The following is a 15,996-nucleotide window of genomic DNA, read 5'->3' as shown; positions in this document are numbered from 1 at the left end:
TTCCTGTGTCCCAGGTTGGGCGCCAATGTAACAAAGTCCGATGGTACACAGAGGCAGACGCAGCGTTTACGTGGAGGGAACAACTTTTCCCGTTTATTCATACAGTTATAAATGTTCGTTGGGACTTTCCCGTCCCCGCTTTCCAGCCTTTCCAGGCTCCTCGACTTTCCAGTCGACGTTCTCTCTGGTCTCCAGCTTCTCTCTCCTGTCTCCAGCCTCGCTCTACTGCTTAGCTCCCCTACTGAAATGGCAGAAGCACACACACATCTTAAACATTCGCCGGCGAGACTTAATTCGCAGCAGGTGTGCGACAAAAGTCTCGCCGACACAACCCCGGCCACGGTCCTGTAGCTCCCTCTACAGGCCGAACGCTGCATGTCCCCCCACAGATGTATTGACTTGTTTGATTATTTTACTGTTTTACTGTTTTATTCTGTTGTTTTAACACAGAGTTGAGGGACAGAGCACTTCCTTAAAAGGGACTTAGCTTTAGCTACTTAGTTGAGCCACGTAGCTTAGCAACCGGTTTCCTGTGGGGCCTGCAGAGAGTCCTCTCGTGAACTTACTCAGAGCACGGTGTCCTCAGTCGAACTCGGACCAGTTTAATTGACAATCAGAGCGACATTAGAAGACTACACTGAAATATGCAGTGCTTTTTGCTCCCTCTTTTTTTTTTTTGCATGATTCTAACCTCCTCAGTCTTGGCCAGTGTGAGGACCTTGTTGCCGGAAGTTGTATGTGGTCAGTCTGGTTGCCTGCCTGTGGAGGGTGCACTCTGCAAAACACCCGGATGTTCCCCTGCAGAGATAAGAGTGTCGTGGGCATCTTGTTAGGGTGGGAGGTGAAATGGCTCAGCATGTTGTAGACAGAAAAGTATGCTGTAGAGAATCATCTCAGTTCCCTGAAATACAATTCTATGGGCGATGCATTGATATACCCGTTTGAGTGGGCCACAGATGGACTTGCCTTGAGTTCTTGAATTTCATTGTGCAGTCTCCTGCGCTCCATCTCTCCAGAGTGGAGCTCGTCTGTCTGGTGGGCAACAGTTTCCTCCAGGCTCCTTACCATTTCCTGGGCCTCTCTCAGGGTGGCCCCCTGCAGAGAGAGCTTGGTCTGCCAGGCAGGGAGGAGAGTAAAGTGTTCATGAGCCAAGACATGAGATATTGGAACTTGGGATTTTAGAAAACCTTACTACGCTTTTTAGCACAATGGGACTTTCTAGTTGAAAATCTAAATCTAAAAAGTCAATTTAAAATCTTACATCATAGCATTAGCAATGATTATTAGTCTGTGTTTAAATACACAAAAAGTGCTCTACCTGTGCATTGTGAAGCGCCACCTCCAGATCATCTCTCACACCCTGGACAACTTTGTGCTCCTTTTCAAGGTTGTTCAACTTCTTGTCTTGGGTGATCTTCTCGCTGGTCACCACCTCCAGCTGCTCTTGAACACCAGAGAGGGCCGCCAGCTTCACCTCATGGTGGCTGCAACACACAAACAGCCAACAAATTAGGTTTGTGAACACAACTGAAGTATGTGGACGAAAAAGAGCAGGACACCCAGTGTTCCCTTCTGGTCAAGTTAATAAGTTACATGCCTTAGCTTAAAACTAAATTGTAGTCCAGCAAATAATTCTGATCTGGCTCCCAGGAGAATAAATTGAGCCTAATTGTTTGTGGGTTTGACTCAACGTGACAGTGCCCTAGGACCTAGGTAGGCAAGCCCATTGGATTGTTTACCTGAGCTTTTGGCGAAGCACTTTTAATTCTGCGGTCATCTCCGCCTGCTTCTGCTGACTTATGTTGAAGGACTCCTTCAGCTCGCCATTCTCTTGGCTCAGTGTTTTGGTTCTGCTCTGATAGTTTTGCATCTTCCTTGTCATGTCCGCGACTTGGCCTTTAAGGTCCCATCCAGGCCGCCGTGCACCTCCAACAGTAGCTATATGCATTGAGGACAAAAAATGTCAACACATTTGTATCTTTGAATAGGAAGGAAGATTTTTTGTGAACTTGTTAGATAACTCTGCCGATTAAATACCACTTGAAATTCAAACCAAGTTGTTGTTCTGTAGTGTATTGTTACAGTAAGTGTTGAGCCATGCAAATAAAACTGATTTAATTATGGATAATTTATTAATACATGAAAACCAAGATTACCTCCTTGAGCAACAGATGCAACTGGTTTCTTCTTGACACCTGGCCAATGAGAAGACATACATAGAATATCATGGCACTTAATTTGGCTTGAATTTATTGTATTTTTCAATCTAACAAATAGTATCTTACCTCCAGAGGGCCCAGCAGCTACAGTAGCCGCTCCCATAGGTCTAGTTGTTTTGGCTAGGAGAAGACAGAAGAGTATCTAACAAAAACAATGCAACAAAAGGACATTTCCAACACATTAGAGACAGACTAAAAGATGACGGAAGCATTTCCGACCCAACAGAAACTGTCTTTGTAGTATTCCGCTGGTCACTTACCAACTACTTGCGTGGGTGGAGGGAGCCTCTTGGAGCCAATCACACTGACTGCCTGCCTCATCTTTGTGGGTTCTGGTTCTACCTTTCGTACCTTTTTCTGATGGAGAATTTCAATTTGCAAAAAGAAACATATTGGGCACAGACACATCTAACGTCGTCCACAGGCTATAGGTGGAGAAGCGACATTTACAAGAATGGGACATGTTTGCCACTACAGTCATGAGAAAAAGTTAGGACACCCCCCAAAATATTAAGTTATTCTCTTAAAAATATGGACATATCAATATGTTATCTTCTTTCTAACAATGTCTATAGATAAAGGGGATGTAATTGAACAAAAAACTATGAAAATGTAACTTTGTAATCATTTATTTAACGAAAAATTAACAATAATGCCAATTCCTATTGAGGAAAAAGTTAGGACACCCTATGCCCTAATAGCTAGTATTGCCCCCCTTGGCTGAAATAACCTCAATTAGACGTTTCTTATAACTGTCTACAGGTCTCTGACATCAATTGGGAGAAAGTTTTTCCCACTCCTCCTTGCAGAATTCTTTCAGCTGTGTGATGTTCGAGGGGTGTCTTGCATGCACAGCCAGTTTCAAATCAATCCACAGCATCTCAATAGGATTAAGATCCGGGCTTTGACTTGGCCATTCCAGAACTCTCAATTTCTTTTTCTTGAGCCATTCCTTGGTAGATTTACTGGAATGTTTTGGGTCATTGTCATGTTGCATGGTCCACATCTGCTTCAGCTTCAACTTTCGAACAGATGGTCTCACATTTTCCTCAAGCACCCTCTGATACAATACAAAATTCATAGTGGATTCTATGATGGTGAGCTGACCAGGCCCTGCTGCAGAAAAGCAGCCCCAAACCATGACATTTCCACCCCCATGCTTCACAGTTGGTATGAGGTTCTTGTTCTCAAATGCTGTCTTGGTTTTGCGCCAAACATGTCTACTCTTACTGTGCCCAAATAGTTCAACTTTGGATTCATCTGTCCAAAGCACATTGTTCCAGAAGTTCTGGTCTTTCTCTAGGTGTTCTCTGGCAAACTTTAGTCTTGCCCTGATGTTTTTTTTTGACAGCAGGGGTTTCCTCCTTGCACACCTCCCATGTAATGCAAACTTGTTCAGTCTCTTTCTTATGGTGGATGCATGTACTTTGACATCAATTGTGGCAAGAGATACCTGTAGGTCTCGTGATGACATTCTGGGATTGTTGGAGACTTCTTTAAGCATCTTTCGGTCAGCTCTTAGGCTGAACTTGCTTGGGCGGCCTGACCTGGCCATGTTGGTGGTGGTTTTAAATGTTCTCCACTTGTAAATTATTTTCCGGACAGTGGAATGGCCAATTTCGAATAGTTTGGAGATCTTTTTATATCCCTTCCCAGACTCATATGCATCTACAATTTTTCTTCTGAAGGCCTCAGAGAGCTCTTTTGATCTCGCCATGGTGATGCAACTCACTTCAACAATCAAGAGCAAACCAAACTAAATATCTGAGGTTTAAATAGGACAGGCTCCTCCAAAATCCTCTGTAACGCTGTTCTAATCATTTGCACCTGATGTGGTGCTCTTTATTATAATTTTAGGCATTTTAAGTGGAACTAAATGTGGGGGTGTCCTAACTTTTTCCTCACAAGAAGATTGCATTTCTATTAATTACATTTTACCAATCATTTTTTAAATAATTTGTTTCAGTTGTATTTGTTTAGTTATATTACCTCAATTTTTCAATATTGTTCAAATGAATATCAAATGTCCATATGTTTGAATATGTTGAAGAAGACAAAGGTTTTCATAGGGTGTCCTAATTTTTTCTCATGACTGTATATATGCAGTTGGTTTATATATCAGGTCATACGATAGTTATAACTATGAAACGTACTAACAAACACATTTCTGCAAAACACACACCTGAGGAGGTTGTGGGTCACTGCTCTCACTGCTGCTGCTGGTGTTGACTCTGGAGAGGACCCGTTTGCCAGTCGACATGACACACATCTGACATACTTAAAAAAGTTAAAACGGTTTGGGCCCTCACAGCCGCCCTCACACTTCTAACATTTAGGGCGGAGACTGTGAAGGCCATTAAAAATGATAAAAAAAAACAACAGGTTAGACATTAAAAACAACAGGGAAACACATTAAAATACTTAAAAGCTACACATTACAATTCTTGTGATATGAGCTCTTCCTGCACTGCACTGGGCAGTGAAGGGTTTGGAGCCATATTCCTCCTAGGAGCTTTCTCTCTAGGAGTTGATGTTAGCCTTAAATTTAAAAAATAAGTTTGATTGGGTGAACTGGAGGGGAAGACTCTGTCCGGCTCATCCAAGGATGTTTCAAATGGCCGGTCAGCTCTTCCCCTTTTCTCCAAGTTCTCATCAACTTCCGGAGAGAATTTTGCAATTCTCTTCTTTCTTTGTGGCTGGGCCCTAGGGAGAGGGGAGCTCTCAGAACCGCTCTCACTCACTGACCCTAAAATCTCACTCATTCCTCTTTCTGCACTGTCACTTACCTCCTCACTCTCTGTTTCCTTTTCACTCTCTTCCCCGACTCCACCTTCTACCTGAGCTGGCTCCTCCCCTCCTGTCACGCCTCCCGCCTCTCCCCCAATGGCCTCTTTTGGCGGGAGATTCAAATTTTCCGGCTGCGCCCTTTTTGTTTTTTTTAAATTAACTTTTTCAACCGCTACCTCCTGTTCCTTCCTTTGCTTTTCGGCCATTTCTCTTTTATTGTTTTTCAGTTTGTTGGCAAATGATTGCGGGCAATCTCTGAAGAGGTGGTCTGAGCCTCCACAGAGATTGCACTTTCTGCCATTGGTGCATTCTGCAAAAGCATGCCCAATTTCTCTACACTTCCCACATACTATTTCTTGGCAGGCCTCTGCCAGGTGCCCATGCTTACCACACTAGCGGCATAGCTTGGGCTGACCCTGGTAGTGGATGTAGCCCCTGTTTTCACCAAGGACTATCATTGATGGCAGTTCTCTCAGGCCCTGGAAGGATTGTTCACCAAACTTGTCTTGAGTTACAGAGAAAAAGGACAACTTAAAGAGCCCTCCAACCCCTGAGAGACGAAAAGACCAACCAACGGGCCGGGCAGTAAGAACCCACATTGGACAGCAAACAGGGCCTACACACACCTAAGGTCCCTTTGCTGCCCAATTACCATGAAAAACAACTTCACTTGGTTTCCATATTAAATTGAATGCACTGTTTGTGACACCAGTGGGAGAGAATATGCAAACTAGGGACACAACTAGACTGCCACTTTTACCTACACCCATTATTGAGACTGATCTCAATATATGATCTCAAAATATGCAACACACTAGATGGCAGACACACTACACCAGTAGACCCCCTCACTTTTTTAATAGGCCTACTTATAGTAGAGGAAGAGGACAGATAGCACAGGGTCTCACATGGGACAGACAGACATTTAGGACACAAGGACCAAAACAGATTAGGAATACACAGACATACAGACAAGCTAACTCTAGACAAGAACAGAGTAGACTACCAACACACAGCAGACCTACACCTATGCTACAAACACATATGAATCACTCCTTCGCGAGACAACTAGACAGGATGCCAAATGGTGTTTCAAACTGATTCAAGTAATGCACCATAAAGAAATAATGTATAGAGCAATACAAACACACATACATACATCCACCTGGCATGGCCAGACAAGTGAAAAAGTTGACTGAACTCATTGGACCTGCAGCACCTACACATGCACAATGGATGAGCAACATTGACAACTCTCCAGACACATTATCAGAACTCACTAGACTCCTTTACACAGCCCCCCAGAGCAGTAAATGGCTTAGCACTCCAAGTAGCCATGGGTTGGGCAGAGAAACGCTATGGGGATAGACTCACTCCCATAACCAAAGCTAGAATACACACTAATGAACACCCCTTCATCCATTGAGCAGAAACCACACATACAGACAACCACCCCTACCCCCCCTCTAACTGAGGGAACACAAGAGACAGGACTAGAACCCCTCCAAAGCCCCACAACAATAGACCCCCAACCAACAAACATAGAGGTAGCCACTCTAGGGACCAACACCCAACACATTAGCCTACCACCTACATCCATCTTCACTATTGAAGATTTCCCAGCACTACCTCCACCCAAAAGAGAAACTCCCCCCCCCCCCCCAAGTTAAGTAAGGAGGGAGACTCTGCTCAGGGCGTCTCAGAAAGACAAACACACACACAGAAGTAGGGACACAGTCTACGTCCAGACACACACAAACACGACCCATTCATACACAGACACAAACAACCCCAGTAGACACACATGCACGGATAATTAACACACACATCACCTAAAGACATACACATAATTAAACAATCAGCACATACATCTACACAGACAACCTACACATACACACAGAAAAAGGATAGACAGCACCCCAACTTGGATAACAACATACTCTTCACACATACCTACAGACACACAGCAAACCCTTGCACACACACAGACAGATATTCCACCTACACAGACACAAACAGGCATACACATAGGACCAGATCTGACAACTACATTTACATTTAGCAGACGCCTTTATCCAAAGCGACTTACAACAATACATTTGTTTAAAGTAAGTGAATCATCTATCCAACAGTCATCATAAGACAAAGTAATCAATGCTCACACCAGGGGCCATTGGCAGTCGTAATGCCAATAGGCTAATTTAAAAATAAAAAAATAAATAATAATAATAATAATAATATATTTTATTAGCAGGAGAGAACTTGTACAGGGAAGTAGCAGGGGAGAAGCGGTCAACACACAGACATGCAATCTACCCAGATACATAAACAAACAATCCCAGCAAACACACACAGCTACAAACACCATCCTCTACAGATACATACACACCCACACATAAACATAGAAAACCCAAACTTAAACATACACATAAGAGCACACAGGAACAGCACATACACACAGATCGCAAACATTCACCTATACAACAAACTACACAATCATTCTGATCCCTCCTCCCCAGTCTTTCACACAAATGCAGGCAACTTCACCCGTATCTGGGCTTCTACCCCGACTTCGCCCAACACTCTAGAATATCACCTGGCCCCGGTAGGCTTCCCCCACCCGCATGTAACTCGACACCAACCTCTTCTCCCTCCCCAGAAAGAGACCGGGCAGTGAGATTGGAAACAGCCAAACACTCCCGCTCAATTTCCTCTCCCTCCCCTGAATTTCCTGTCATTAGTTTTGCTCTTCAGTTCCCCTCTCCCTCCCTCCCAAACCCTCCTAAGCTAGATATCCCCCAACAGGAACCCACGTCCAACCACAAGAGGTCACTAGCAGCACAGTTCCATCACAAACATAGTAGCCAACAGGAGCCTCCCCTAGTAAAGAAGGCCGATCCCACACATACAACCCCCACCACATTACAACAGACAAACAATGCAGTAAAGACAAATGGTATAATCTCACCTTGTCCCCTTACATTTACACGTGGCGCCAGAGAAAGAGAAAGGTCTGATAATGGGCAGTACCTAACAGGGGCAGAACCCAGGATGATACGGCCAACTGAAGGGAATCATACTATAAAAGGCCAATCTGAACCCCCAACATCTAAGGATACGGCCAGTAAAAACCCGCCTCTGACTGGCGCCACGGCACACAAACACACATCCCCCTTGTTTAAATCACCTCCCACAGAGAAGGAATTCGGCCCCATATACCATCAAGCTAGAACAGGCAAAAAGATCCAAGACTGGCAGGTGGATGGGAGAAAACCAATCTATATTTTTGGAGATTCTAATTTTAACCGAATCCCCCCCATTCACCAATCCGAATGTTCAGATAGATAGCTTTCCGGGAGCAACCTTCTACCACATCTTGAAGAAGGCTCCCACACAACCACACGAAGAAAAGGTGGTCCTCTCGGTGGGCATCAATAACAAGGAGCATGACCCAAGAGCCAGATCCAAGAAACAAGCAACCAGCATGTACAGACAGGCCAAGAGAGTTTTCCCCAACGCACTCATCCACATCCCCATCATCTAATCTTCCCCCAATCTCACCACAGAACACAAGAATAATCTCACACAGGTTAACAAATCACATCGCTACACAATTTAACACCTTGCTAGAGATCCCCAATGACATTACAGCAGACAACATACATTGGACATCAACAACAGCCAAACATATTTACAACCACTGGTGTGCACAGTTAAATTTACAATAGACAATCATAGCTTGGATTCACTCACCAGCACTCACCTCTCAGCTCCAATACCCCCCTCCCCACCCTTTAGGTATAGCTAGCCAAGCATGGGAACCCAGTTCTATACCCCCCCCCCCCCCGTCTCTCTTTTCTTCTTCAAACTTCCTTAATCTCTCCTAGTCTTTTAAGCCGACTAAGGGACTCATCTTTATCCCTCGACCTACTAGGCAGGACCAGGAGGAGCTTCGAAGGGACATCCATTTATTCCACAGACGACTCAAACTGATAGATTACTTTGACTACAAGACTGAACACGACTACAGACCTTTTACACTTCCTTCCACCTGGGAGGCAAAACCCTCTCAGGTGGACAGATTAACAAACTGATTAATACAAAACACCACACACTACACAACTATGACCCCATTCCAGATCTACCCGATAATATTACAACTATAGAAAGGAAAGGCATTCACAAACTAAAGAATAACACATCATTATTAAGCCCGTGGACAAAGGTTCCAAAATAGTCATTTTAGATAAACATCAATACATTTTAGAAGCAAATGGACAGTTATCAAACACAAAATATTACACACACGGAGAACAGTATACAGAAACAGACTAAACTGAGACAACTGATATGCACCATATGACAAAAATTACATCACTAGAAAACAACTAGACTACCTCTTCGGACCAGATGATCCCAGATCCAGACATTTTTACTTATTACCCAAAATTCACAAAGACCCGGATGCTTGGACTGTTCCCTTTAAGGTTCCTCCAGGTAGACCCATCGTGTCAGACTGTGGTAGCGAGTCCTATAATATCGCAGAATATATTGATTACTATTTAAACCCCATCTCCACCCAACAGCCTAGCTATCTTAAAGATACATATGACTTTCTGGACAAGATTAGACCCATGGTTGTTCCCTCCCAAGCCTACATATTCACAATAAACAGACAGCTTGTATACAAACATAAATACTCAAGCAGGGATAGCAGCAATCAGAAACATTTTTAATAGATACTCATCACCCTAGGGGCACGTTCAGTGGCGTAGCACACTAAGGCGCATACAATATCATCGCAAGGTCCCTGGTTCGATTCCAGCCATTGACACAACCTGCATGTCATCCCTCCTCTCTCACCCATCCTTCCTGTCAATCTCTACTATCTCTATCCCAATAAAGCAGAAATGCTCTAAAAACATATTTAAAAAAAAAAAAAACACTCATCACCCATCAATAAAAATCAAACATATCATACACAAAGTTAACTTTTTAGACACCACGGTTTACTTTAGTCCACACATAAGATTCTACTAACCAGGTATATTTTAAACCAACAGACACACATGCACTCTTACACAAACATAGCTATCACTCTAAGCATATATTCAAAGGCATTATCAAATCATAAATCATATGCCATCACAGAATATCCTCCACACATTTTCATCTACAACAGGCAATTCACATTTTATTTACAGCACTCAAACAGAGAGGTTACTCCAAATGGTTCTTACGTACAATTAAAAATACTACTTTGGCAGCTCTCTCCCCCATTCGGACCAACCACCACAGACACACGCACATACCAATTGGACTTGAGCTTAGACACTAACCCCACCCCCACTGATACCACAACCTTACTAGCCCTACATTCTCACACACACCTAACTGAACCTAAAAGCAGACACATACAATCCACACAAAAGGCTCTGCATATAAACAAACATCACTAGTAAACATAGACACATCTCCTATAGAGGCACATACAGTCAATCTACACATATGCACATACATACCCACACCTAGACCTTATTACAACAGCACACAAACCCTAACCATTCCCCTAACACAGACTCTAACTGGACTACGCAGTCTGACACCCAACCCTAACTCTAATCCTAACCCAAGCCCTTACCCTAACCTTAACCATACCCCTCTATTAGGCCCTAACCATAACTCTAACCCTGAACCATCCCGGGACACTAACTTGACTCGGACTCTCTATGCTACACCTAACCCTAACCACACCCCTCTTTCAATACCTAACCCTAACAGTGACCTGAACCTTGACACAAACTTGACTCCGACTTTCTATGCCACACCTAACTCTAACCACAACCCTCCTCAAAGCTCTAACCGACACTCTAACCCCGACCGACCCCTGACCCAGGACTCACACTCTAACACCAACCTCCTCCTAGATCTTACCCTACACGGCAGCTCTTCAACACATTCAGCCACAGAATACCCCAGTCGAACCAACCATGATCATTCCTTCAGTTACCACATTTTCACACACAAAGAAACCCCTTTGTCAAACACTCAAACAGAAGTTTGTCACCACTCAGTCATTCTCACCTTTACAGCCATATAGGATAATATCAGCCAATTGCAAAAAGACATTTTAATAAAGACATTTTAGTTAAATCACGGTTCAGTAGAGAAACCACACATTCCATCATATCACACATTAATTATTTTAAGCCAAGGACATTCATATCCAACCCACATAGCGGAACATCAGCTCCCATCAAGAACCCCTTTAACCCTAAACCATAACACTCACCCTTATCCTCACCTTAACCCCAACCCCTTTCAGCTGAACCTTACCTTGCAGATGGAGCCACAGAAAATGATCAAAGAACTTGTCTGAATTGTGCCAGTCTGATATTGTAACACCTAGACAAATTACTTACCTGTTGGGACCTGATGTCCTGAGACCTAGACAATTCTATTTGCTCCCAAAGATACACAAAGCCAAGGAGAAGTGGACGGTCCCCGGGGAGGTCCCTTGTGGTCGCCCTATTGTCAGCGATTGTAACTCGGAGTCCTCCCGTATTGCAGAATACCTGGATGCCTACATTAGCCTGTTGTCTCAGAAACACAAATCCTATGTGAAGGACACCTATGATTGTGTGCATAAATTAAAGGGAATAAGTACATCCAGTGATACATTTTTGTTCTCTATAGACATTCATTCTCTATATATGAACATCGGTACGACCCTGGGATTCGAATCCATCAGAGCTGCTTTCAATAGGTTCGCAGATCCACAAAGGCCGGACGCTATTATTTTGAAATTACTGGATTCTGGAGTCTTACACGTAATGATTTCAAGTACCCTATAAAACCATTTGTATCATATTTGCTACGCGAGTTTCCGAGACCTCTATCTATATCAACATGATCCATACTTTCCTTAAAAACGTGTTGTATATGATCTGATACATGTATGCTGCCCTCTAGTGGATTATCATTCCACTGCAGGCAGTGGAAGGTTTTCTTTTGGCCGTTTCAAAATGGCAGCTGTGATTAAATCATCCACAAACTTTTGCCAGGAAAATCTTTGCTAATTTTCAAGAAGTTACGATAAGAATAACATTTATATTGTTACTCGTTTTTTAACATAAGTATTGTCTGTATTGAAACAATGCATAATTACTTAATAATTCATTCTTTATATTACAGTTAAATCGTGTTTAAAATGTGTGTATCAAATTTGATACTGCAGGTATATAAGGTGCTTTATCCCTGAACGGTCATGTCACATTTTTGTAATGTAATCTACATCATGCCTACCTCAATACAAACACACACTATTTTGATGATTTAATTAGTCTAATTAATGACTTAAAATACATTTTGGGTATTTTCAGAATAACAATTCCTCTGAAATCATAATCGCTATGCTATATTGACCATTTTTTGTTTGATATGATATGTGTGTATTTTCAGATGTCAAAAAGAATAGAGGAAGAGAGAAAAAAAAAGTACACTGAAAAAGTCAACAACATGATAACTGATGGCAATTCAAGTGACATGGAGGAGTTAGGGGAAGATGAGGAATGGACTCCTGGACTCGTATTGGGAGATGGAGACAAAGTTCCCTGCAGTTTGTGATGTCTCGAGGTCGATTTCTGAAATTTCTGACACTGATTCACTTTCAGGACAACCTCAGAGTGTCTGATGATGCAAAGCAAGATAAACTGTGGAAGCTCAGGCCATGGTTACAAAAACTGTGAGAACAGTTTCTCTGCATACCTCCTGAAGAATGCCATGCAGTTGATGAAATTATGGTGCCATTCAAGGGAAATCTCATCTACGTGTGTACATGCCTGCAAAACCTCACAAATGGGGTTTTAAGATGTGGGGACGTGCTGGACAAAGTGGCTTTCTTTATGACTTTGATGTTTGTCAAGGTGCAGAAAATCCAGACAGAGAAAAGTCTGAAGTTGGTGTTACAGGAGAAGTTGTGCTGAAAATGACACTTCCATCAATCAACACTTCCAGCAGGAAAAAATCACAAGGTCTTTGCGGACAACTACTTTACATCAGTTTCCCTGGTACAACACCTAAAAGAGAGAGGAATCCACTACCTTGGCATGGTCCGGATGAACAGGGTGAAAGACTGCACCATGATGGATGAAAAAGAATTGAAGAAAAATGGAAGAGGATCAATGGACTTCAGAGTGAACCAGGACAACGTCATTGTAAGATGGTACGACAACAAAGCAGTTAACCTGATGTCCTCTTTTGTTGGCATTGAACCTGTGGGAAATGTGAAATGCTGGGATCGCAAATCCAAAACTCACATAATGGTTCCCAGACCAGCCATTTTTGAAACATATAACAAGTTCATGGTAGGTGTTGATCTCCTTGATATGCTGTCTGCACATTACAAGTTCAGCTTCAGATCCCGAAGATGGTACATGTACATCTGGTGGCACACTGTTACAGTGGCAGTCGTCAATGCGTGGAACCTCTACAGAAGAGACCAGAAGAAGCTAGAGCCCCAGATGAAACCCATGGCTCTGCAAAGATTTCAGGCTTTGGTTGGCACTTCTCTCATAAGTGCAGGAAAGGCCAAAATCAAGTGTGGCAGACCAGTATCCTCTCCAGAAGCGACTTCAACACCACCCCGTAAAAGGCCAAGCTGCAGTGTGCCTCTTGATATGAGAAGGGATGACATTGATCATTTTCCAACATGGGAAACCCGACAGAGATGCAAGCACTGCACCGGCAATCACATGTCTACTGAGAGAAGTGCAAGGTGCATCTTTGCCTGAACAAGGACAGAAACTGTTTTTGTGCCTACCACAAAGTGAAATAAAAAGGCTGTAAAAAGTTGTATGTTTTAAAAAAAAATTTTAAAAAAAAATGCCTGAAATGTTCGATATTTTCATATAGGGCCAAATTTGTTTTTGTATCTAACATTAACGTGAGCAAAAAGTTGCCAAAAATGCCAATGTATCAAATGTGATACAAAAAATATATCATAAACAAAATGATATGGCAAAAAAAATTGGGGAATTTTGTTAAAAGGTTTAATAAACATCTCAGTTCCAAGAAATTAGAATTTCCTTGGCTATTTTTTGATTGGTCGGGTAATAAATACTACCTTCGGATTCATGGAACAGCCATGGGAAAAATATTTGCCCCGTCCTATGCCAATCTTTATGTGTGTTCATGGGAAGAAACGGCCTTTCTAAAATGTAGTACATTACCATCTCTTTATTATCATTATTTGGACGCCATATTTGGCATTTGGGAGGGCACCATGGAAGCTTTTGAAGAGTTCCTGTCAATTTTAAACTCCCACCATCCAGCAATCACCATTACAACATTCTATTGAATTCCTGGATACACGTTTTCTTCATCCCAGATGTTGGAGGGGAAAAAACAACTGGCAACCCGAGTCTTCTTTAAGGAAACGGACAGGCACGCCCTCCTCCACAAAAGCAGCTATCATCCTAAACATACCTACGAGGGTTTAATTAAATCACAATTAATTAGATTCCACAAACTTTGTACTCACCTGGAAGATGTTGAGCAGGCTACACAAACACTGTTCACAGCCCTGAGGCCCTGTGGCTATTCGGGGAGATTCGTAAGGAAATTAAGAACAGAGGTTAAACACATCTTTAGGAATAATGGTAAATATGTGAGGAAGAGGGATGAAAGAAAGATCATACCTGTAGTAACTACTTATTCACAGTCTCTGGCAAGACTCAACTCCAATTTGAAATTTAACTTCCAGCAGGCCCAAGAAGTAAAAGGGGAATGTTGAATTGAAGGAATTTAAAATAATTTCAGCCCATAAGAGAAACAAAAACTTCAAGGACTGGCTAGTACACTCAAGCCTAAATAAAAAAAACTAAAAAGGATGATCCTGGAAACAAATCATTTCAACCAGAGGGATCAGACCTTAAAGCACAACTGTGTCACCAGTCAACAGACCTTTGCACCCCTACAACATTACAATATTATTTCATCATACCGTAAAAATAAAAACCTACAGGACATCTTGGTTGACTCAAAGTTCAGTAGGGCATCGACAAAACCCATTCCTTTCTATACTACTCACTTTAGACAGAGGAAATACATCAGTAACCCCCACAGTCACACTTCTGCCCCTATTCCAGACTCTTTCATGTTGACATCCACCAATGTAGTCTACGTTATCACATGTACACTCTGCCACAAACATTATGTAGGGGAAACAGCCGGGAGCATAGAAACAAGACTCAAACAGCACCTATACAACATTAAAAAAGGTCAATTACAAACACGCAGTCACACATTTTCAAGAACATTCCATCACTCACCTTGGGATATCTGGACTGCAGTCGAATCCTACATGGACGGTAGAGCAGCGGAGAGGAATTGAATGTAGATGGATACACCAATTACAAACAATTGCACCTGCAGGGATGAACCAAAGGTTTTAACAGCTGCAAGCACCCTATGTGGGCATTGGAATCAATAAAGTAAATACAAATCGGAACAATCTAGCCTGTTGACTCTTATGACAGTATGTTGCACATTTATTGCACATAGATTATTTCCATTATTTTATATGTGGGTGGATGTGGCTGTGTGCGTGCAAGTGTGCACGTATGTGGGGGTGTGTGTGTGTAAATATGAGTATATATTTATGTATATATGTATGTGTGTGAGAGAGTATGAGTGTGCGTATATGGGTGTGTATATATGTATATAAGTTTATCCCTCTATTTATTCCAACACATTGTCTTTTACCAACTACTATTATTAATAATATTTATACCATTCTAGTTTATAACTTTTTGAAATGATGGCACCTTTTAGAGAGAGAATATCCTTTGTTCTTTTATAATCACTGTGTGTAATCAGCATGGGTATGTGTGTGCACAAAGACCTCATATTGGTTACACTAATACACGCTTCTAATTTCTTTCGAAAAGGGAGGATTTACTATAGGCCAGTGCAACAGAGACTAAGTAGT

The 15,996-nt window shown here is 42.3% G+C and overlaps 1 protein-coding gene across 2 annotated transcripts; it reads right to left on the bottom strand.

Annotated features, from left to right (window-relative positions):
• Positions 1-3: 3 nt before the first annotated feature.
• Positions 4-15,422, bottom strand: LOC310819463 (kinesin-like protein KIFC1). 2 transcript variants are annotated; one of them, XM_083690767.1, is made up of 10 exons: positions 15,338-15,422; positions 4,402-4,488; positions 2,480-2,576; positions 2,286-2,339; positions 2,157-2,195; positions 1,740-1,938; positions 1,319-1,484; positions 967-1,113; positions 692-798; positions 4-241 (listed from the first exon to the last, which is right to left on the bottom strand). In XM_083690767.1, exons 2-10 carry the CDS (start codon positions 4,486-4,488, stop codon positions 223-225), a joined length of 915 nt encoding a protein of 304 aa, XP_083546893.1. In that variant the 5' UTR covers positions 15,338-15,422; the 3' UTR covers positions 4-222. The 2 variants fall into 2 exon arrangements, with proteins under 2 accessions (XP_083546893.1, XP_083546894.1); XM_083690768.1 differs by lacking the exon at positions 15,338-15,422 and having other exon boundaries at positions 7-241; positions 2,286-2,361; positions 4,402-6,059.
• Between the last annotated feature and the right edge of the window lie 574 nt (positions 15,423-15,996).

This window comes from Argentina silus (genome assembly GCF_951799395.1).
Source record: "Argentina silus genome assembly, chromosome: 19".
Classification (NCBI taxonomy): domain Eukaryota; kingdom Metazoa; phylum Chordata; class Actinopteri; order Argentiniformes; family Argentinidae; genus Argentina; species Argentina silus.
This window is presented reverse-complemented; position numbering and strand designations above follow the sequence as displayed.